The following is a 23,140-nucleotide window of genomic DNA, read 5'->3' as shown; positions in this document are numbered from 1 at the left end:
TTTTCTGAAGTGAGAAGTGGGGAGGCAGAGAGACAGACTCCTGTATGTGCCTGACTGGGATCCACCTGGCATGCCCACCAGGGGGCGTGCTCTGCCCATCTGGGATGTTGCTCCGTTGCAACTGGAGCTACTCTAGCACCTGAGGCGGAGGCCGTGGCGCCATCCTCAGTGCCCGAGCCAACTTTGCTCCAATGGAGCCTTGGCTGTGGGAGGAAAGAGCGAGATAGAGAGAAAGGAGAGGGGAAAGAGTAAAGAAGCAGATGGGCGCTTCTCCTGTGTACCCTGGCCAGGAATTGAATCCAGGACTTCCACATGCTGGGCCAATGCTCTACTGCTGAGCCAACTGGCCAGGGCCTTAACTTTTTTTTTCTTTCTTAAGTGGGGGTGTCCCCTCCCAGACCTGCTGAATCAGCAGAGAGAGAGAGATAGAGAGAGAGAGAGAGAGATAGGAACATCCATCTGTTCCTGTATGTGCCCTGACCGGGGATCAAACCGACAACCTCTGTGCTTCAGGATGATGCTCTAATGAACCAAGCCATCTGGCCAGGGCCAAGGCCTTAACTTTTTATCTTAAAATATAATTCTATATGACAGATGTGACAGAATTTGTGGCTTTCTGCTTTTAAGAGCTATATAAATACTTAAGCAAAAACTTTTTCTAATTATGATCTATGACATGAATTTTAAAAATTAGGTAAAAGCATACAATTAATATTCATACATAGTATTTATGACACTATGAAAGAATCCTGGTAAGGCATGTAATTTCCAGTGAAACTCTTCTAAATTATGAAGGATCACAATGGGCAGTCTGTTAATTCCTAGGTTTTTACTTGATTCAGAAGCTATCAGATTCCATGACATAGGACTTTGTTAACTCACACTTCTAATTTTATGAGGTGTAGTTAGCTCTAAGGTCGGCAGAATAACCACCCAAATGTGCTGGACTAGTACGATGGCGTGTGCCACCAAGAATGCTTTTACCCCAAACACTTTGCGAGTGTGTTGGGGGGTGCTGCTCTGTGAAAAGGCAGCTCTGCTAAGCTGGGACGGGACGTTCTGCGTTCAGGAAGCTCAAGCAGGGAGGAGAGGGAGGCCTGGGTTCCAGAGCCAGCTCTGCCACTTCCTAGCTGACACTGGGCAAGACACTGCTTTTCTCTAAGCCCCGCCTTCATCTTAGAGCTGCTGTGAGGATTAAATGAGAACTCATGGAGAACGCTTCACACAGTGCCAGGCCCATCTTCAATTCTTAACAACAGATGGCTTATAAAACAAAGACATAAAAACAAGCAAACCAAACCCCCTAACATTAGCCCTCCTGCTCATGCACTGCAGTAACCAATCCTAAAGAATGGTACTTATCATTCCCAAGAAATGGAGACAACCATGTGCACATTCTTTTGGAGAAGTTAAGTCACTTTCTTTCCTCTTTGACTTGATCAGTAGGTGGGGATGAGAGAATTAAGAGACACGAAGTCCAATTACCAGTGACATTTTGGCAAATAATTGATTCCATCAGGCAACACTCTTTTAACATGTCACAAAAAACAATGGAAATCACCCATATTCCTACTCCATTTAAAGACTTCTGAAGTCTTTATATAGTAGTATGTAAAAATTTTACTTATTTTTTTTCTCTCTCCCATTATAAAAATAATTCAAATGCTCCTAAATATTTAATGAGTTCAGAAAAGTATGAAAACGTGGGAAATCACACCCCCATACTTATAATCTTACCCTTTTAGGGTAACTGAATATTTAACTATCTTTGTGACCAGAACCTTCTAATTTTTACCCTATTACTAAAGTGAAAAAAAAAAATCATTTGTACTTCCTTGTTTTTAACTGTTATATAATTACTTATTTAGTGTTGAGTTGTCCTGAGTTAACCGGTATTTAATTGTTGCTTTGCAAGCATTTTGACTACTAGTAAAATTAAATTTTTAATATCAGCCACTTATGCTACCTCTTTATCTCTTTTATTCTCCAATCATGTTTCTTCCCCATTTTCTTGTTCCCCTCTTTTTATTGAATTTAATGGGGTGATACTGGTTAACAGAATTATATAGATTTCAGGTGCCCAATTCTGTAACACATCATCTGTACACTGGATTGTGTGTTCACCACCCCAAGTCAAGTCTCCTTCCATCAGCATCCATCTCCTATCCCCTGCACTTCCTCATCCATTCCATTCCCCCGACAACCACCGCATTGTTATCCATGTCAATGAGTTTTTCCTTTTTTAAATTTTGCTCTATCCCTCCACCCACCCCCCCACTTAGCCTCACCCCCCAACAGCTGTCAGCTCACTTTCCATCTATGTCTATTTTGCTTGTTAGTTCATTTAATTCCACATGTGACTGAAATCATATGGTACTTGTCCTTCTCTGCCTGGCTTAGTATAATGCTCTCCAGGTCCATCCATGCTGTTGCAAAGGGTAAGATTTCCTTTTTTTTAACAGCTGAGTAGTATCCCATTGTGTGACTATACCACAGCTTTTTTTACCCACTCATCTACTGATGGGCACTTGAGCTGCTTCCAGATCATGGTTATTGTATCAGGGCTAGCATGTCTTTCTAATCCAGGGGTTGGGAACCTATGGCTCGTGAGCCAGATGTGGCTCTTTTGATGGCTGCATCTGGCTCACAGACAAATATTTAATAAAAAAAATAATGTTAAAAATATAAAACAGGCCCTGACCGGCTGGCTCAGTGGTAGAGTGTTGGCCTGGCGTGCAGGAGTCCCGGGTTCGATTCCCGGCCAGGGCACACAGGAGAAGCGCCCATCTGCTTCTCCACCCCTCTCCCTCTCCTTCCTCTCTGTCTCTCTCTTCCCCTTCCGCGGCCAAGGCTCCACTGGAGCAAATTTTGCCCGGGCGCTGAGGATGGCTCCATGGCCTCTGCCTCAGGCGCTAGAATGGCTCTGGTTGCAACAGAGCGACGCCCCAAGATGGGCAGAGCATCGTCCCCTGGTGGGCATGCCGGGTGGATCCTGGTCGGGTGCATGTGGGAGTCTGTCTGACTACCTCCCCATTTCCAGGTTCGAAAACATACAAAAAAAATAATAAAAATATAAAACATTCTCATGTATTACAATCCATTCATTTCCTACCACTCATGTGCATGGTTGCGGGTGGCTGGAGCCCATCACAGCTGTCCTCTGGGACAACACCAAATTTTTATTGGATAATGCGTAACATATATGGGTCATTGGCTCTCACGGAATTACATTTTAAAATATGTGGCGTTCATGGCGCTCTCAGCCAAAACGGTTCCCAACCCCTGTTCTAATTCATTCATGAACTCTATGTTCAATAAAGATATTAACCATCTAAATACAAGGGTTGGCAAAAGTAGGTTTATAATTGCAATGCAAATAAATAATACATTAATTAATAAATATTAATCCAAAAAAACCCTGTAAACCTACTTCTACCCACCCTTGTATTTATTTCAAACATTTACTATATGAATTGAAAAATAATTCTGTAACATTTGCTCTTGATAATTACAACTTTATTATCTATTCAAGCAGCCTACCTGAGAATTTGCTCCTGAATCTTCTTTTTTGGTCTTAGGTGGTACCTTTGTGCCTAAGTTTAAAAACAAAACAAAACAAAAACTTTATAGATAAAGACCATATCATACTGATAAAAACTGTAGGGAAGGGAAAAGTCTCAGACCCCAGACCGGTTTCTCCAGTACTGGCTATGCAGCCCTGACCAGGCACACCCCCCCTGGGCTTCTCTCCACGTACTGGCTATGCAGCCCTGACCAGGTACCCCTCTCTGGGCTTCTCTCCACGTACTGGCTATGCAGCCCTGACCAGGCACACACCCCCTGGGATTCTCTCCACGTACTGGCTATGCAGCCCTGACCAGGCACACCCCCCCTGGGCTTCTCTCCACGTACTGGCTATGCAGCCCTGACCAGGCACACCCCCCCTGGGCTTCTCTCCACGTACTGGCTATGCAGCCCTGACCAGGCACACCCCTCTGGGCTTCTCTCCACGTACTGGCTATGCAGCCCTGACCAGGCACACCCCTCTCTGGGCTTCTCTCCACGTACTGGCTATGCAGCCCTGACCAGGCACCCCTCTCTGGGCTTCTCTCCACGTACTGGCTATGCAGCCCTGACCAGGTACCCCTCTCTGGGCTTCTCTCCACGTACTGGCTATGCAGCCCTGACCAGGTACCCCTCTCTGGGCTTCTCTCCACGTACTGGCTATGCAGCCCTGACCAGGCACACACCCCCTGGGCTTCTCTCCACGTACTGGCTATGCAGCCCTGACCAGGCACACCCCTCTCTGGGCTTCTCTCCACGTACTGGCTATGCAGCCCTGATCAGGTACCCCTCTCTGGGCTTCTCTCCACGTACTGGCTATGCAGCCCTGACCAGGCACACCCCTCTCTGGGCTTCTCTCCACGTACTGGCTATGCAGCCCTGACCAGGTACCCCTCTCTGGGCTTCTCTCCACGTACTGGCTATGCAGCCCTGACCAGGTACCCCTCTCTGGGCTTGTCTCCACGTATTGGCTATGCAGCCCTGACCAGGCACACCCCTCTGGGCTTCTCTCCACGTACTGGCTATGCAGCCCTGACCAGGCACACCCCTCTGGGCTTCTCTCCACGTACTGGCTATGCAGCCCTGACCAGGCACACCCCTCTCTGGGCTTCTCTCCACGTACTGGCTATGCAGCCCTGACCAGGTACCCCTCTGGGCTTCTCTCCACGTACTGGCTATGCAGCCCTGACCAGGCACACCCCCCCCTGGGCTTCTCTCCACCTACTGGCTATGCAGCCCTGACCAGGCACACCCCCCCTGGGCTTCTCTCCACGTACTGGCTATGCAGCCCTGACCAGGCACACCCCTCTCTGGGCTTCTCTCCACGTACTGGCTATGCAGCCCTGACCAGGTACCCCTCTCTGGGCTTCTCTCCACGTACTGGCTATGCAGCCCTGACCAGGTACCCCTCTCTGGGCTTCTCTCCACGTACTGGCTATGCAGCCCTGACCAGGCACCCCTCTCTGGGCTTCTCTCCACGTACTGGCTATGCAGCCCTGACCAGGCACACCCCTCTCTGGGCTTCTCTCCACGTACTGGCTATGCAGCCCTGACCAGGCACACCCCTCTCTGGGCTTCTTTCCTTTACTGTGAAGTGAAGAAAGATACCATCAATTATACTCTAGGGCAGTGTTTTGCAACCAGTGTGCTGGGAGACATGGTCAGGTGTGCCATGGGGAAATTAAACATGGGTCCCCAAACTACGGCCCGCGGAAGCTATTTATACAGCCCACCACCAGCCGCCTCAATCCGAACACAAACATTCCTCTCACAATCCCTCCAGCTATCAGCGACAGGAAGAGTGGAGGCACAGGGAATGCTCACTGACCAATCACCTTCTAGGATTCATCCCGATCACTAGCGATGAACCAATAGTAGGCCGCCTCTCATCCACACCCAGGAAGGACCCTGCTCGGGCTGACATGCACTTGTCATTGTGTGGCCGGGGTGAGTAGTTGAAGCTGCTACTCCTCCCCATGGTCCCGACTTCTAATCCTGGTCAGGACTGGAGGTAAACGTTGCTACCACTAGATGAAGCCTCAGCCTCAGCTGGTTATGTCTATCCTGATGGTGTATATAGATATTTGACCTTTTTCTTTTTAAAAGAGGCCCCCACAGAGGGTGATATACAATGCATCACAATGTTATCTAACTTTAAAGCTCAAGTTTGCTGATCTTCCTTTGGACAGTTTTTGGTTATCTGTTGCCAAGAAGTTCCCCATTCTGGCCAACAAAGCTATTTTGACATTGCTCCCATTTTCAACCACATATCTGTGTGAGCTGAGCTTCTCAAGCTTGATGGCGATAAAAACTAAAAACAGAGAGAGACTGAGAACTGTTGAGGAAGAGCTTCGTGTGTGTCTTTCTACCATTCCTGCCAGGATATCCCTTTTGTGTTCATCGAAACAGGCCCAGGTTTCACACTAAGTGAGTATAAATACATTTAGAAACTATATTATTAACTATATGTATAATATGTACTGTGTTAGTGTCATTTTGGTAGGTGGTGTGCCCCAGGATTTTGTAAATGTAAAAAATGTGCCGCGGCTCAGAAAAGGTTGAAAATCACTGCTCTAGAGTCTGTTTCTGTTTAAAAGTCCATGATTCTTCCTCTGCCATTCTGATATGAAACTACCGGTGATGACCTAAAATACCAAAACCAGCTCTCTGAGAGAGTACCACAATTAATAGCTATCACACACAAATGACTATTTTAAAACATGGCAATATGAATTATTGTTCAGCTTAACTATTATCCTATTATTTGGTTTATTTGAACCTAGGATAGAACATAATAAAAAACAATATTCTCTATACTCACTTAAAATATTTGCACCAGAGGTGGGATGGTCCTCAATGAGTTCCACAAAGTTAAGGGGGAAAATCCCAGTTCTGTCTTGAAGTTCTCCTCTGGCCCATTCTTCATTCACATATTCTTTAAGAATAATAACTTCTCCCTCCATGAAACTTAGCTCATCCTTCTGGTCTCCAATATATTCAAACCGAGCAACACATCTTAGACCTCTGAACAAAGATTACATTTGTGGGTTAAACGACAGAGTACTAATTTTCAAGATGCTTTAAAACCTCCACTCAGGGTCCTGGCCAGTTGGCTCAGCGGTAGAGCGTCGGCCTGGCGTGCGGGGGACCCGGGTTCGATTCCCGGCCAGGGCACATAGGAGAAGCGCCCATTTGCTTCTCCACCCCCCCCCTCCTTCCTCTCTGTCTCTCTCTTCCCCTCCCGCAGCCAAGGCTCCATTGGAGCAAAGATGGCCCGGGCGCTGGGGATGGCTCCTTGGCCTCTGCCTCAGGCGCTAGAGTGGCTCTGGTCGTGGCAGAGTGACACCCCGGAGGGGCAGAGCATCGCCCCCTGGTGGGCAGAGCGTCGCCCCTGGTGGGCGTGCTGGGTGGATCCCGGTGGGGCGCATGCGGGAGTCTGTCTGACTGTCTCTCCCTGTTTCCAGCTTCAGAAAAATACAAAAAACAAACAAACAAACAAAAAAAACTCCACTCAAGTCTTTCAATAAAAAAATTTTTCTTTTTTAGATTTTATTTATTCATTTTAGAAGACAGAGAGAGAGAGAGAAGGGGGAGGAGCTGGAAGCATCAACTCCCATACGTGCCTTGACCAGGCAAGCCCAGGGTTTTGAACCGGCAACCTCAGCGTTCCAGGTCGGTGCTTTATCCACTGCGCCACCACAGGTCAGGCTCAATAAATATTTTGTGTCTACTATGGAGCAGGGTATACCAGGCATAATTTAAACTTTTCTATGACAAAAAAAAAAACAACACTTCTAAATGATAGTCCTTACTTTTCAGATACAAACCTGTTTACCCAAAAAGGTTCAAGTCAATGTCACAGAGACATGCGGAATTCTAAACTGGTGGTCAGTTTACACTGCCATGTCTCTTAATTGCTTTTACCACATTACAGAACCTTCCCAGTCTCCATGTCTTTGTATTCTTGGACCACAAGAATCCCTGGCTCAGTCTAAACACTCTCAACTATGAATGCACTGAGTTTAGGAGTGCTAACCCTGAGACTCTCAGGGCAAGCGTCATACTTCCATGACAGATTGCAATGGGCACCAGCTGGGAGAGTCAATGCTCAATACACGGTGTGGCAAACGTAGGTTTACAGTTGTAAGTTTGTGAAACACAGTTTATTCTTGTATTATTATTATTTTTATTTATTATTATTTTTTTGTATTTTTCTGAAGCTGGAAACGGGGAGAGACAGTCAGACAGGCTCCCGCATGCGCCCCACCGGGATCCGCCCGGCACACCCACCAGGGGGCGATGCTCTGCCCACCAGGGGGTGATGCTCTGCCCCTTTGTGGCGTCACTCTGCCGCGACCAGAGCCACTCTAGCGCCTGGGGCAGAGGCCAAGGAGCCATCCCCAGTGCCCGGGCCATCTTTGCTCCAATGGAGCCTTGGCTGCAGGAGGGGAAGAGAGAGACAGAGAGGAAGGAGGGGGGGGGGGTGGAGAAGCAAATGGGCGCTTCTCCTATGTGCCCTGGCCGGGAATCGAACCCGGGTCCCCCGCATGCCAGGTCGACGTTCTACCGCTGAGCCAACCAGCCAGGGCCTCTTGTATTATTATTTATTAATAATTGTACTATTTTCCATATGAACTGTAAGGTATTTTTCCCCACTGAGAAGGAAGGAAGGGGCCGAAGCCACAAAGTGTGGAATAATAAAAGGCTTTATTGAATACAGAGCATGCATCCCGCCCGACGAGGTTACCTAGCCCCAGAGACAGAGGCTAGGCAAGTCGCAAGGGGTGACCTGCATGAGTGATATTTAAAGGGTCCCTAGGGTGGTCGAGCTAATATGACGTAGTGAAATCTCACTGGCTGGCAGACGGTCGCTTTTTTCCTAAGGACACCTGGGAAGTTTCTTTTGGCGCGCTCGGCTGTGGGCGGTCCTAGCCAAAGTTCCCAGCTGGGGAACTCACGTGACCTTCCTCCATTGCCCACCGACCTTACATGAACAACTGTAAATCTACTATTGTCCCACCCTATCTATATTGAATCAATTATGAGTTGTATCTATAGATGAACGGTCTTCAAAACTAGAAGGGTTAAAGAAGACAGAAACTTGGCATATTCTTATAACATTTAATATTACTAACACTGTTTTAAAAATAATTTTTGTATCTCCTTTAAAAAGCCTTCATTTCTGAAAATTAGAACAATCCTTAAATGATGTGCAATTTTGAATGAAAATAAGATAAAAGCAGAGATAAAACTGTGTCGCTAGAAGGCATGATTTAATACCAAGACTTCCGTTTGAGGCTTTAGAAAGGAAGTTGAATAGCGATAGGCTAAGGAGATGCAGCTGCCTGCAGAGGGAAGGTGGTACTGGCTCCAGCCAAATTCTGATTTAAGTCAGGGCAATGGATCACCGGCTGTGAACGCCCGCTTTAAATTCAACCTGCTGACACATTAAGTGCAGCTTAAAAATTCAGAGAAAAACTGAATCTGAAAGAGATGGAATTCAACTATTGTGACATCAGAAGTTTTCTTATTTGTGGTAACCTTTGCGTTTATTTTCTGACATCCTCAGGGAGCATCTCCTTATGTCTGACCTATTCAAAGACAGGTTTACAGTCTCAGCAGGTAGTGAATCCTATTAATTCGTTCATTTAACAGGAATATAAAGTTGCATTGTGGCAGTGTTCTAAATCACAAAGGAGTAACATGATGCATAAAAGGGTACATAAATTCATGAAAAGGTCTTCAGACATAATGGAGGACCCCTGCAACTTAACCCTTCCTTCACTTTTTTTTTTTACAGAAACAGAGAGATTCAGAAAGAGGGATAGATAGAGACAGACAGACAGGAACAGAAAGAAATGAGAAGCATCAATCATCACTTTTTTGTTGCGACACCTTAGTTGTTCATTGATTGCTTTCTCATATGTGCCTTGACCACGGGCCTTCAGCAGACCAAGTAAGCCCTTGCTCGAGCCAGCGACCTTGGGCTCAAGCTGGTGAGCCTTGCTCAAACCAGATGAGCCCGCGCTCAAGCTGGCGACCTCAGAGTCTTGAACCTGGGTCCTCCGCATCCCAGTCTAACGCTCTGTCCACTGCGCCACCACCTGGTCAGGCCCCTTCCTTCACTTGCTTCTACTTCCTCTTAAAAGTAAAACAACACAAAATGTCTAGCAGTTCTTTTGTAGGGTTCACATCACAAGGTTTAATATTTTCTGTGACAAAAGTTTTGACCCTTCTAATAATTAGTTGATAGCTAAAACACATGAGCCCAAAATAAAATACACTGGACGACAGAACCGTCCCTTGGAGGCCAGGCTGTGGGACGCGTCAAGGTGCACGGACTCCTTGATGGTGTCTGTACTGCCTGTAAGGACACGCGACACTGCTCGGGTCAGCTTGTATCAGCAGGTTGAGTTTTCATTAGCATTTTAATCTACTATGGCTTTTATACAAGTGAAGTTTTCCTCATAATTAAAAAGACACACTGGGAATCAATAATCATGCATCTGAAGTGTTTAAGCTCCGTAATTATGATACAAATGCTTACCTTCTTTGCAAAAGAACACAATTAACACTTACTTATTAAGACAGTGAGATGAAACTGATTCTCTCTTCCCAGTGCCTCCTTCGGGAACATCCACCTAGTAAAGATGAATCAAGGCAACAGTTGTGGGTTTTTTTTTTTCAGATTTTAGTAAGATGAATTTAAGGCTACGTGATTAGGAAACACATGATTGATCTTAACCAGTTTAGATGGGTGTTTAATTGATTAAGTGGTATCATAGATGCTGAAGAAACCCAGAATTTGTGTTTTGAAAAAAATACGTAACTTATGATGCAGCCTTCCTTAAATAGGCAATCACTCCTTTTTCTTATTTGCTGGAATAAGCACAGTAATATCCTTCCGCCCTGACTGAATTTTCTCTGTCCCGTATCCTAGTTGAAAACTCTCCATGAGGAGGATTTAAAATAGAGACTAGGCAGCCGGCATCTGGGTGGCACCCAACACCTACTCAAAGTGTTGGTAGAATTCTGCAATACTTTCCCGACCCCAAAATAAAACATTAAAACAATTTTTTTTAATTTGTTCATTTTAGAGAAAAGAGAGAGACCGAGAAGGGGAAGAGAGCAGGAAGCATCAACTCCCATATGTGTCTTGACCGGCCAAACCTAGGATCTGGAACCAGCAACCTCAGCGTTCCAGGTCGACGCTTTATCCACTGTGCCACCGCAGGTCAGGCCCAAAATAAAACATTTTAATCAAACTTGTGGACTCTTTCCACTTTCTTAACTCTGGAACATTTTCCCCATCAATGTGAAAAGGGAAGGGAGGAAGGAATTAGTACTCAGTGAGCACCTAATGAGTGGCAAGCACTTTGTGTAATACCTCACTCACAGGGCTCGGTAAAACTAGGTTGTAATTAAATATTTGACCATAAAGTATTCAGTCTGAAAACTAGTGAAGACTTTTGAGACCTATATTAAATAAATCACTGCCCTTCTTGATGAATTCTAAAAGCTCAAAGTTTCAAAACAATTTTTTAAAACTTATAAGCTTAGAAATAATACTTATACCAATAATGTGGCAGATTCAGTATAACTGATTTCAGAGGGGTAACTGTGCTTTTTAAAGTACTGCCACATTGGCAGAAGAAAAATGAGGAAGAGTGTTAAAACTAACAATATTCTTAATATCAGTTTAGAGAATGTGGCTGGATTTTTTTCAAAGAATCAGAACATATATATACTGGACAATTTTTAAGGCCCAGATTTTGTAATTCAAGAGATTAAAACTTGTATTTGAAAAACACAGGTTCTCTGTTATATTTGTTTTCTAAGTCTCTAATATAATGAATTATTTGCTTTGTTCCCGCAAAATAGTTTTTGGTTTTTATTTTATTTTATTTTTTATTGATTTTACAGAGAGAGGAGAGAGAGGGAAGGAGGAGTGAGAAGTATCAACTCATACTTGCTTCACTTTAATTGTTCATTAACTCGCTTCTCGGCCTTTTGGCTAAGATCAAGTGTAGTTGTTCATTGACTGCTTGTCTTATGTGCCTTGACTGGACAAGCTCAGGGTTTTGAACCAGTGACCTCAGCATTCTAGGTCAATGCTCTATCCCAGAGGTCCCCAAACTATGGCCCGCGGGCCGCATGCGGCCCCCTGAGGCCATTTATCCAGCCCCCCACCGCACTTCTGGAAGGGGCATCTCTTTCACTCGTGATCAGTGAGAGGAGCACAGGATGCGGATGCTGGAGTACTGTATGTGGTGGCACAGCAAAGCGCGGTGTCGCTCACATACAGTACTACTTCTGGTGACGTGGAATGCACGCGTCACAGCTCCGGAAGCAAGTCATATCCCTTGTTACGGCTAGCAGTGACTAATATGGAACCGGACATTGACCATCTCAGCCAAAAGCAGGCCCATAGTTCCCAATGAAATACTGGTCAGTTTGTTGATTTAAATTTACTTGTTCTTTATTTTAAATATTGTATTTGTTCCCATTTTGTTTTTTTACTTTAAAATAAGATATGTGCAGTGTGCATATGGATTTGTTCATAGTTTTTTTTATAATCCGGCTCTCCAACGGTCTGAGGAACAGTGAACTGGCTTCCTGTGTAAAAAGTTTGGGGACCCCTGCTCAATCCACTGCACAACCACAGGCCAGCCTCAAATAGCTGTTAATGCTCAACTATTTAAGGTAGTTTTATTGACATTTTCCAGTATCAGTAAGTTCTATCAGAGACTGAGTCATATTTTTCCTCCTGTTATGAAGTGGCAGTCCGGTTTTCTCTCCATGTTTCAGTCACCTGGGCTGAGCACTTAGGGCTCGACCATATAGGTCTGCTTTTACAAGTTAGGCTGTGGTGAGATATAAAATTCTGACAGTTTATTATTCCAACAATTTCCAATCAAATTTGAAATTGTCATGTGAAAAACTATTAATGGACTCTTACCTCCAATGAAAGTACTTTAGGATTCCCAAATCCATTTTTCTAAAAGATGGAAATAAATGAAATGGAAAGAAGACAGAAACCAAAACCAAAACGTACTTCAAGAAAAGAGAAAAGTGGTACCATAACCTCAGAGAACACTCCATTCCTTCAGGACAATCTTGTGCCTTTTGAGTCTTGTTTACTAAATTTTTCAAAGAATTAACATATATTCTTAAGTTCTTACCAACCCTCCAAGAATAGCTGATTCACCAGTTGACCTGACGGGATTTCAGAGAGCATTTAGGAATTAAACTCCTATAATTTATTAACAATAACTACTATGTAGTTCAACAAACCTTTATTTTTTTAATTTTCCAAATACCAAATGAATCAATGGAAGAGAGAGAAAACTAGAACCCAAGAGTCTAGGCTTCCAGTTACTTTTTCCAGACTGCAAGTTACACATAACCCACTGAATACGTGACCCATTTAAACAAGCATGACCCACTTACAATTACTTTAACGTAGTTGGCAGGAAATACCCCAGTCTGGTTTCTACATTTCCCTCTGTACCAATCTGTATTTATTTTTTCCAGAAGATAAACAACTTCTCCAGAAGTGAGATTCAAATCATCAACTTGCTCTGTAAAATAAAATTATAATTATGCATGATAAATTATTCTGGTTGCACATTTGATTAAAGCAGAGCACAAAGTAGTATTTAATTCTGTCCACCAAAGCAGTATATTCTGATTCTGAGAATAGATTATGCTAATCAAATCAAATCAATTTAAAAAATATATATATATATTTAATTGCTGAAATGATCTTCCTTTTTACATTTATCAGACACTGACAGATAGGAAATGGTTAAAAAAAACCCAAACATTGTGCTGGCCAATGATTTCTATTGTGCCAATATAAAACCTTCTGCCGAATACATATTGAATAATAAAAAGGGTTTTAGAGACATGGTATAATATTCTTATTGTTCTCAATCATGCTTAAAAATCACTTCTATCTCAAAATATTAACTAACAGAATACTATAGCTCTTTAGCAGGTAAATTTATTCATACTAAAATAAAAATCAGTCTACCAAGTGGATAAAATGAAGTTATTAATAAATCAGGAGTTTATCTGTAGCCTTGTATATAAAAGATATTTAAAATTTTATTTTAAAATTTATATTTTCATATTATGAGTAATAGATGAGTTATGTGTGTAGCTTTTACAATTCTTAGGAGAAAATAACTTCATTTATTAAATTCAAAACAATTTCACTATAATCATTAATTGGTATCCACTGTTTTGAAAGAGTTAAAAAGTTTGTAAGTGGTGATAATTTGCTGTTCGTTCATGTGTATGGGAAATACCCTCTTGTTCTTTCTCATGGGGAGTTTCAAAAGTAAGGGTATGCAGCAAAGCTTCCTAGAATGGTTGGGTACAACAGACCATTCCTGAAGGCGGGATTGGTAAGATGACCTCTCTAGTTTAGGACTCTGTTTCACAGAGAATGAATGTCCTTCAGAGACTTACTGAAGGATCCTAAAGGCTTGACCACTTTATTATTTATATCCTTACCTGCTGGAAAATCATGAAGAACGACAGCATGAGGAATACTATTGTCAACAGGCTTCTGAGCGTGGCTCGCATCCTTAGGGGGAAAACAGGACTGTGAATGAAGTATGCAGGGTGGTTGCTGGATTTACATTCACTCTGAGGCCAATTTTTTTTCCTTCATTAGAGTCCTCTTGACATTATGAGTACAAAATGCAAAACCCACAGTTGAGCCAAATAAGAGAATCAATATCAAGTTGAAAAGGCACGTGTCCTTGCCAAGGGAAGACAGAAATAACTCTCAATTCTAATATCCTCTAGCATTTTTTAACAAAAGAGAGTAAAACAAAAGGGAATTACTGAACTGTTTTGTTTCACCAGAACTTAGTTTACCCTGAATTAGTGGTTTGACTTCTTTACCTAACAACAGTAGCTCTTTCCTAAAACCGTGAACAGGACTAAATCTTCAGAACAGAGCCTTAAAAGTTGTATCTTCATTAAGATGGGAAAAGAAGAAAGTTCTACAATTGATGTTCTTGCCTTCCATAATGAAAAGAGCTAATGATTTCCACAAAAGTACAATTCACAAAAGTAAAATCCGTTTCATTTATTACCACTTAACTGAATGTTTTCTCTAATTTAAAAGCCAACACTACCTCCTATGCCTGGCCTGGGTTTTCTATTTAATCTGAATGGTGTATTCAATAGCAATTCTAAGTAAATTAGCAAAGAAAATTCAATATTCTCTAACCCTCTAGCCAACTGCCATAGATTGGCTAGGGGTGAGGGGAAAGTTGAAGAGTGACCTTTTCTAATTAAAAAGCAGTTGTTATTATCAGTTTCTTTATATAAACAGACAAGTAATAATCCATATCACCCTCATCATAAAATCTGACTGAAGGGTAACATTTGGAGTTACATTCTAAAACTCTTCAACATTGGCAAGCCTGCGAAATAAATGTAGGCAGATTTTTGTGCCCCGTCTTGTCTCTTCACCTCCTTCAATGACTCTTGTCCCCTAAGGTGTATCCCCACACTTCTATTCCTCAGCCCCTCCGTTGGCCATGATGTGCCTGGTTGATCCGATGGAGCTGTGGACAACGGTCCACTTTCTCCATTTCTACCTACAGCATGTCTGCTCAGAACTTTTCTGAATCTCACTTGCTCTTTCAACCAAAATGCACCTGTGGTGGGTGCTGAATTCTCTCAGGTTAAGTAAAATGAAATACCAATTTAGGTGAAGACAGTAATGGCTAATGGCAGTTTATTATATGAGTTTACCAAAGTAACACCGACATTTTCTTAGGGGCTGCTCCGTGCTTTCCCCTAAATAAATGAGCCTCATGGGGATTTCAGGGATTGTGAAAAAGAATTGTGAGATATTTCAAGTCTGGAGGGGCTTTTAAAAATTATTATTTACATAATTTATTGTATGTGCACATGTGTGGTTTTCATTTTTCTGATTTACATCTGTGGAAAAAGGAATGACTATTCAATATATTGTGTAAGGCTCACATCCCATCAGGATGGTGGTATAGGTAAACACGACATTCACATCCTCCCACAACCACATCAAAATTACAACCAAACTACAGAACCATCATTCAGAATCACCTGAAATCTAGCTGAACAGAAGTCCTATAACTAAAGATACAAAGAAGAAGCCATGTCCAGACTGGTAGGGGGGGTGGGTGGAGATGTGAAACAGGCTGGTCCCACACTTGCAGGGTGGCAAATAAAAATTGGGAGGGATATCTCAGCTGCAGAGGTATGAGGGGCAAGGGTTCCCAGTCCCACACCAGGCCTCCCAGCCCAGGGTTCCAGTGCCAGGGAGAAAAGTTCCCAAAACTTCTGGCTGTGGGGGTTGTGGCTGAGTGAGATTGAGGGCTGCTGGAGTCCCAGGCATTCTTGTTAAAGGGTTTGTGCATAGACTTTCTTGAACCCACTGGCTCTAAGCTCCAGTGCTGGGGCAACAGCTCAAGAGGCACCCAAAGACATATGGGGAGGAACTGAATTGTTTGAGATCAAGGTGAGAACTGGATAGGCAGCTTTCTCCCAGTAAAAGTTCTGACAGAGGCCATTGTTTCTTTGATGAACCCTCCTCCCACAGAGCTACTGCTCTTTGCCCCACCCTGGTGATTCCCTGAGTCTCTGCCCCACCAAACTTACAGACTTGCCCAAGCTGTTTACAGTGGCTTTTTAATTCAAATGGCCTGTCCTAAGGTTTCTGAAACAATCAATATCTGGCTTCAGATTGCCCCTCTAGATCTCTTCAGTGGTCCTTGGCCTGCCAGTAGCTGCAGCTGGACTTGGTTTGTATCTTGGCCTCTCCTAGGCATCTCCAGCTCAGCACAATTAGCAGCCATCTGCAGATTGCCTTGTAGCTCATGCTGGGACGCCTTAGGCAGAACACAGGTGGCAGCTGACCTTGGCCTGCATCTCCAGGGAGGCCCGGAGCCAGTGCACCTGGTAGACAGCTTCAGATCACATTAAAGCACCACTCAACCACCTCTACAAATGACACGCTCAAGAGGCAAACTCAGTGGGCACCAGAGCCCTGCTGAAGTAAGTCTCACTCCCGTGTGGGCCTCAGCACAGCTGATCCTCCGTGGTAGTCATGGCCAGTCCTTGCAGCTAATTTGCCTGGAGGTAAATCCTCCTCACTGACATGTCAACAGCAATCAAGGCTCAACTATAACATGAGGGTATACACAGCCCCCACAGGCTCTGGAGGGCAGCCTGGGTGAATGGGGAAGCTGTGCCACTGGATCCTACAGGACACTTACTACATCAGGCCACGCTACAAAGCCCAGGAGACATGGCAGCTCTACCTAATATATAGAAGCAAACACATGGAGGATGCCAAAATGAGGAGACAAAGAAACATGCTCCAAATGAAAGAACAAAACAAAACTCCAGAAAAAGAACTACTGTAAACAGAATAGAGACAAGCAATCTACTAGATGCAGAATTCAAAACACTGGTCGTAAGGAAGCTCAATGAACTTAGGAAAAGAGTACATGAAAGTAGTGAGAACTTCAACAAAGAGATAGGAAACATAAAAATGGAACTAGGAAACATAAAGAACCAATCAGAAACAAAGAATACATTAATTGAGATGAAGAATACATTACCAGGAATCAACAGAAGAGTAGATGAAGCAGAGGATCAAATGAGAGGTTTAGAAGATATAGAAGCAGAAAATACCCAATCAGGCCCTGGCCAGATGGTTAGAGCATTGTTGCTATGTGCAGAGGTTGCTGGTTTGATCCCCAGTCAGGGCATGTATAGGAGCAGATTGATTCTGTTCCTGTCTCCCTCTTTCTCTGCTCCTCCTTCTCTCTCTAAAAAATCAATAAAGTAGACTTAAAAAAAAAAAAAGAAAATAATCAGAATAGCAAAAAAGGGAAAAGAATCCAAAAAATTGAGGACAGTAAAAGAAGCCTCTGGGACAACTTTAAACATACCAACATTCGCACCATGAGGTGCTGGGAGGTGAAGAGAGCAAGGAACTGAAAACCTACATATAAAAACAATGAGAGAAGACTTCCCTAGCCTGGTGAAGAAAATAGATATACAAGTCCATCAAAGTCCAAACAAGATGAACCCAATGAGGCCTACACCAAAACACATCATAATTAAAATGCAAAAGTTTAAAGTCAAACAGAGAATCTTTCTTTCTTTTTTTTTTTTTTTGAGAGAGAGAGACAGAGAGACACAGAGAGAGGGATAGATAGGAACAGGCAGGCAGGAAGGGAGAGAGATGAGAAGCATCAATTCTTTGTTGCGACACCTTAGTTGTTCATCGATTGCTTTCTCACATGTGTCTTTACTGGGGGGGGGGGGGTTACACCAGAGTGAATGACTCCATGCTCAAGCCAGTGACCTTGTGCTCAAGCCAGTGATCCCGCGCTAAAGCCGGAAACCTCAGGGTTTTGAACCTGGGTCCTCTGCATCCCGGTCTGACACTCTATCCACTGTGCCACCGCCTGGTCAGGCTAAAGAGCTAATCTTAAAAGCAGCAAGAGAAAAGCAGTTAGCTACCCACAAGGGAGCTCCCATATGACTGTCAGATGATTTCTCAACAGAAACTTTGCAGATCAGAAGGAACTGGCAAGAAATAAAGTGATGATGAAAAGCAAGGACTTACAAACAAAATTACTCTTACCAGCAAAGTAATCATTTAGAATACTGTATAAGGACATACAAACGCTTCCCAGACAAGAAAAAGCTAAAGGAATTCATTACCACCAAACCAGCATTATATTAAATGTTCTGTAAGAAGAATAAAAAATAAAAAATATGAGTAAAATATCAATAAATACATATCTACCAACAGTTGAATCTAAAAAACAAAATAAACAAGCAGATCAGAAACAGACTCATAGATACAGAGAACATTTTGACAATTGTCAGATGGGAGGGGGTTCGGAAGAGGGGTGAAAAGGAGAAAGGATTAAGAAGTACACATCTGCATTACAACATTGTCCTGGGGATGTAAAATACAGCATAGGGAATAGAGTCAAGAATATTCTAAAAAATCTATGTATGGTGTTAGATGGGTACGAGATTTATCAGGATGATCACTTATGTTTTGTAATGTCTAATCACTGGGTTATATACCTGAAACTAATATAATATTGTCTGTCAACTGTAACTGGAAAATAAAAATAAAAAGATAAATAAATTGTGTGGCCCAGGCTGGTTTGCTCAGTGGACAGAGCGTCGGTCCAGCATGCAGACATCCTGGGTTTGATCCCCTGTCAGGGCACACATGAGAAGTGAGCACGTGGTTCTCTTCCCCTCCCTCTCCCCCTTCTCTCTCTCTCTTTGCCTCTCTTATCTAGTGGCTTGACTGTTTCAAGCAATGGCCCAAATGCTGAGATAGCTCGGCTGGTCTGAGCATTGGCCTCAGACGGTGGCTGCTGGGTGGATCTCAGTCAGGGCACATGTGGGAATCTGTTCCACTATCTCCCCTCTTCTCACTTAAAAAAATTGTGTTAGGTTGGATGACTATCCATTTGGAAAATAAATGAAGTTATAGGCCTACCCCACACAGAACACAACAATCTAAATACAACCGCGCCTGGAAGGGTAGAAGAGATGAAATAATAACTTGTGCCTCCCAATTACCTTCCCTCTCCGACCTCAGTACAATGCTGCTCATCAACCTGGCCTGGTGGGTGAAGGGCAAGGGGAAAAGGCTAAATATGTATAGTATTGGCCATAGCGGTCAGTACAATTCAGACACACCATTAGGGTGGGTAACTGGTAAGTATGTCTAATATATTTCAAAACTTTTTCTTTTTCTTTTTTTTTGTGATAGAGACAGATAGACAGGAAGGGAAAGAGATGTGAAGCATCAGTTCTTCCTAGTGGCAGCTTAGTTGTTCATTGATTGCTTTCTCACATGTGCGTTGACTGGGGGGGGCTACAGCAGTTTGAGTGACCTTTTGCTCAAGCTGGCGACGTTGGGCTTAAGCTGGTGAGCCTTGCTCAAACCAGATGAGCCTGCGCTCAAGCCGGAGACCTTGGGGTTTCAAACCTGGGTCCTCCGCGTCCCAGTCTGACACTCTATCCACTGTGCCACCGCCTGGTCAGGCAAAAACTCTTTTTCAATATGATTCTAACTGCTATTACAAATGAACAATAAGAGTAGCTAATATTCATTGTTCACTTACTGTGTAAACACCTTATATGCATTAATTAGCTCATTTAATTTTTTAAACATCTTTGAGATATAATTCACATATCATGAAATGCACCCACTTTTAAAGTATACGGTTTTACTATATTCACAGAATTGTGCAATCATCACCACAGTCTAAGTTTAACACTATTTCTATCCCCCGCCTCCCTGAAGAAACCCACCCATTCGCAGTCACTCCCCTTGACCAATACCCATCCTCCAACCCTAGGCAGCCACTAATCTACTTTCTGGATTTACCTATGCTGCATTCTTATATTAATGGAACATAATGTCCATTCTAAAAACCGACAATGTGAGGAATTACTGTGCCTATCCCATACATTGAAGAAGCGTAGTTTAGACATAACTACCTAAGGTGGTGGAGGGGAACTGGAACCCAGCTCCCTGAAGCCCGGGTCTGGGCTTGTAACCAGGTAACAATCTCCCACTTTCCCCATGGTCTTCAGATTAAACCTCAACTGCTAGCATTTGATATTTTGTATTTACTAAGGTAGAGGAGAAGATAACACATTTTTAGAAATCTTTACCTTAAAACTGGGCTTTCAAATAGGTAAAATTTCTTTTCTAAAAAAAAAAAAAAATGTAATGCTAGCCATAAAACCAGAAGGCTAAAGGAAAATTCATTTTAGGATCACCTATAGTTGTCCATCATAGGCCAACTCTGCAAGACTACAGTACAAGATGAGTAAGGTCATGTTTCCTTTTTTGGGGGCTGGGAGCAGAGAGACAGACAGGAACACTGAGCTGTTGCTGTATGTGCCCTGACCGGGGAATCGAACCGGTAACCTGTGTTCCAGGATGACGCTCCAACCAACCGAGCAATCTGGCCAGGACTTTGTCAGGTCATGTTGTACGTGGAAAAAAATTTGGACTGTTAAAAAGAATGACTTCTCAACTTTGTAGCTTTTATATTTCATAAAAAGCAGCTTGTTGGCAGCCCGGCTCCCAGTTACCCCTCTGTGCGTTCTGAGAGAGAAAGGCAGGACAGCTTTGACAGGTGGGTACCTCTGGATCAAAACTAAGAGAAAATGAGCGACGGAAGCACATTCCCCATGTGACTTACACTGAGAGCTGTCAGTATTCCAGTTGCAACCAGCTTACCATGTATCTTCTCTGCTCTCTAATATAAAAATTTTTAGTTTCTCAGCAAACTGCCTTCTGAGAACAAAGCCAGGATGAACAGGAAACCAAACACTTAACACAGAGTCAATCACTGGTGGGTGTATTACTTATGTTTGCCACATTAACTAACAGTAACTGGGTAAGTCAAGATACCCTCGTAAAAATACACCTCTAAATACAGTTCGAATGGCATTTTTCTTGCTAAACAAAAGACCTTCTCTGATCACTATACTCTCCCCGGATCCATAAACTTGTTAGGCGTAAACTGTAACTTTAGGTTGTTGGATTTTATTCCATTACTTTATCAGCTACAATCAGAGAAATGAGGTTTACACTAAGCTTAAATCTTAAAAGAAAGTGCTTTTTTAAAAAAATGTTAGACTTAGCATTTATAGGGACCCTTTTAAAATAATTATCCCATTTTTCTAGGAAACTAATCTGGCATTTTAGTAAACATCGTTACATTATTCAAAAAGTAAATGGGGCCCTGGCCAGTTGGCTCAGTGGTAGAGTGTCGGTCTGGCGTGCAGGAGTCCCGGGTTCGATTCCCAACCAGGGCACACAGGAGAAGCGCCCATTTGCTTCTCCACCCCTCCCCCTCTCCTTCCTTTTTGTCTCTCTCTTCCCCTCCCGCAGCCAAGGCTCCATTGGAGCAAAGTTGGCCCGGGCGCTGAGGATGGCTCTGTGGCCTCTGCCTCAGGTGCTAGAATGGCTCAGATTGCGGCAGAGCGATGCCCCAGATGGGCAGAGCATCGTCCCCTGGTGGGCATGCCGGGTGGATCCCGGTCGAGCGCATGCGGGAGTCTGTCTGACTGCCTCCCCGTTTCCAAATTCAGAAAAATACAAAAAAAAAAAAAAAAAAAAAGTAAATGGCTCTCGCTGTTGAAAACTAATGACCAAGCGCTCTGGTTGCTGTAAGTCAGCACGAAATGACAGAGGGAAAGCACGCAGTCATCACTGTGTATCAAGGTGATTAGCAAGGCCGTGCCAAGTCTCTTAGAAGTAATTTATTCTTAAGACGAAATAAAATGCCACTGTAATTTTTACTGTTTTTAAAAATGCTAATAAAAACCTGAGGATGAGGTGTAATTAATAGGCCTATGGAATGAGCTGCCATGGGTGATACGAGCGCTGTACAATATTAATTCCTTACGTCTGGTCTGCTCCTGAGGTGTTCCTCTAGCGGAGTGATGATCTTCATCTGAGACAGGTGAACCCTGCCGCTGTCTTCTCCCCTTTGGCATTCCAAGTAATTATTTTCTGCCTCCTTCAGCATCACCAGTACGTCCCCACGCTGCAAGGCACAATACCACTTTCTGAAGCAATTATTATTCAATAAAACATTATTACTTTCTTCCACATTTTAATCTTTGGAGCCTAAAGCATTTAATAATGTGGAAAGCAGTGACAGAGGCTCGTGATTTTTTACATCTGTCGTAAAGAAAGAGCTCCACCTTACCTTGCAAGAGAGTTCTCCAGGGTTGTGCGAGATAATGTCTTTGCTGGCAATCCCATGGGGCACAGGCAGCTTAAACAGAAACCAATGAAAGGATTATTCACAGTCAGGAAACCTCCTCCTACACTGCTGGTCATCTGGGGTTTGGCAGTGTGCCTAAAGGAAGTACAACTTACTAGGTCTATGGGGCGCACCACTCTTCATGGAGAGGGGTGTGGCGGCAAGCCCACAGCAGCTGGATGGGGCCGGAAGTGCTCTTTAACAACCACAACCAGGAAGTTCTAGGCCATAGGAAAGTCCACCAAGTTCCCTGGTGCCTGAAGGATAAATGCTGAGCACCTGCCCTCACAGCCTGTCGAGCGAGGCCTGCCTTTGAGTCAGGCTCCCAGTGGCTGTGGTCCTGAAGGCTGATCAGGGACTTGCACCTCCCCTGTAGTGCTTGAATGACAGCTTCGTGTGCCTCGGATTTCGTCTTCTAGTGCCTCTCTGCTACCAAGTGTCTGCTCGAACCCTTTCACTGCTGGGCCCATTACTTCCTGGTCCACTCAGCTCCGTCTGATCTTAGACTGGTTTTTATAACCACACCCCACGCTGGCTAGGGAACTCTGTTCCCTGCCTTGGTCAGCTCTGGCTGAAAAGTACAGGTCAGAGAGGCTTTGCAATATAAACACACAGCTGGGAAGTGTAATCACACAGGCTCCCTTCCAACAAGGAAACAGGCTGCTTGGGCCCTTCCATCTCTCAGCAGCAAAGATGCGGATGCTCTGGATGCTACCCAGAGTTTCTGTCTG

At 43.6% G+C, this 23,140-nt stretch overlaps 1 protein-coding gene across 7 annotated transcripts in view; it reads right to left on the bottom strand.

Moving 5' to 3' along the window:
* The window catches only part of SH3D19 (SH3 domain containing 19), a 191,305-nt gene that overhangs the window by 7,170 nt on the left and 160,995 nt on the right, over window positions 1–23,140 (bottom strand). For all 7 annotated transcript variants that reach the window (XM_066280934.1, XM_066280902.1, XM_066280917.1 and 4 more), the window contains 7 exons: window positions 22,353–22,421; window positions 22,047–22,187; window positions 14,086–14,158; window positions 13,015–13,145; window positions 10,144–10,205; window positions 6,386–6,588; window positions 3,541–3,593 (listed from right to left, as the gene is read on the bottom strand). In XM_066280934.1, coding sequence (XP_066137031.1) covers window positions 3,541–3,593; window positions 6,386–6,588; window positions 10,144–10,205; window positions 13,015–13,145; window positions 14,086–14,158; window positions 22,047–22,187; window positions 22,353–22,421 — 732 coding nt within the window. The remainder of the gene's footprint in view (window positions 1–3,540; window positions 3,594–6,385; window positions 6,589–10,143; window positions 10,206–13,014; window positions 13,146–14,085; window positions 14,159–22,046; window positions 22,188–22,352; window positions 22,422–23,140) is intronic.

Source organism: Saccopteryx bilineata, chromosome 1, assembly GCF_036850765.1.
Source record: "Saccopteryx bilineata isolate mSacBil1 chromosome 1, mSacBil1_pri_phased_curated, whole genome shotgun sequence".
Classification (NCBI taxonomy): domain Eukaryota; kingdom Metazoa; phylum Chordata; class Mammalia; order Chiroptera; family Emballonuridae; genus Saccopteryx; species Saccopteryx bilineata.
Note: the sequence above shows the minus strand (reverse complement) of the source record. Positions and strands in the feature narration are given on the sequence as shown.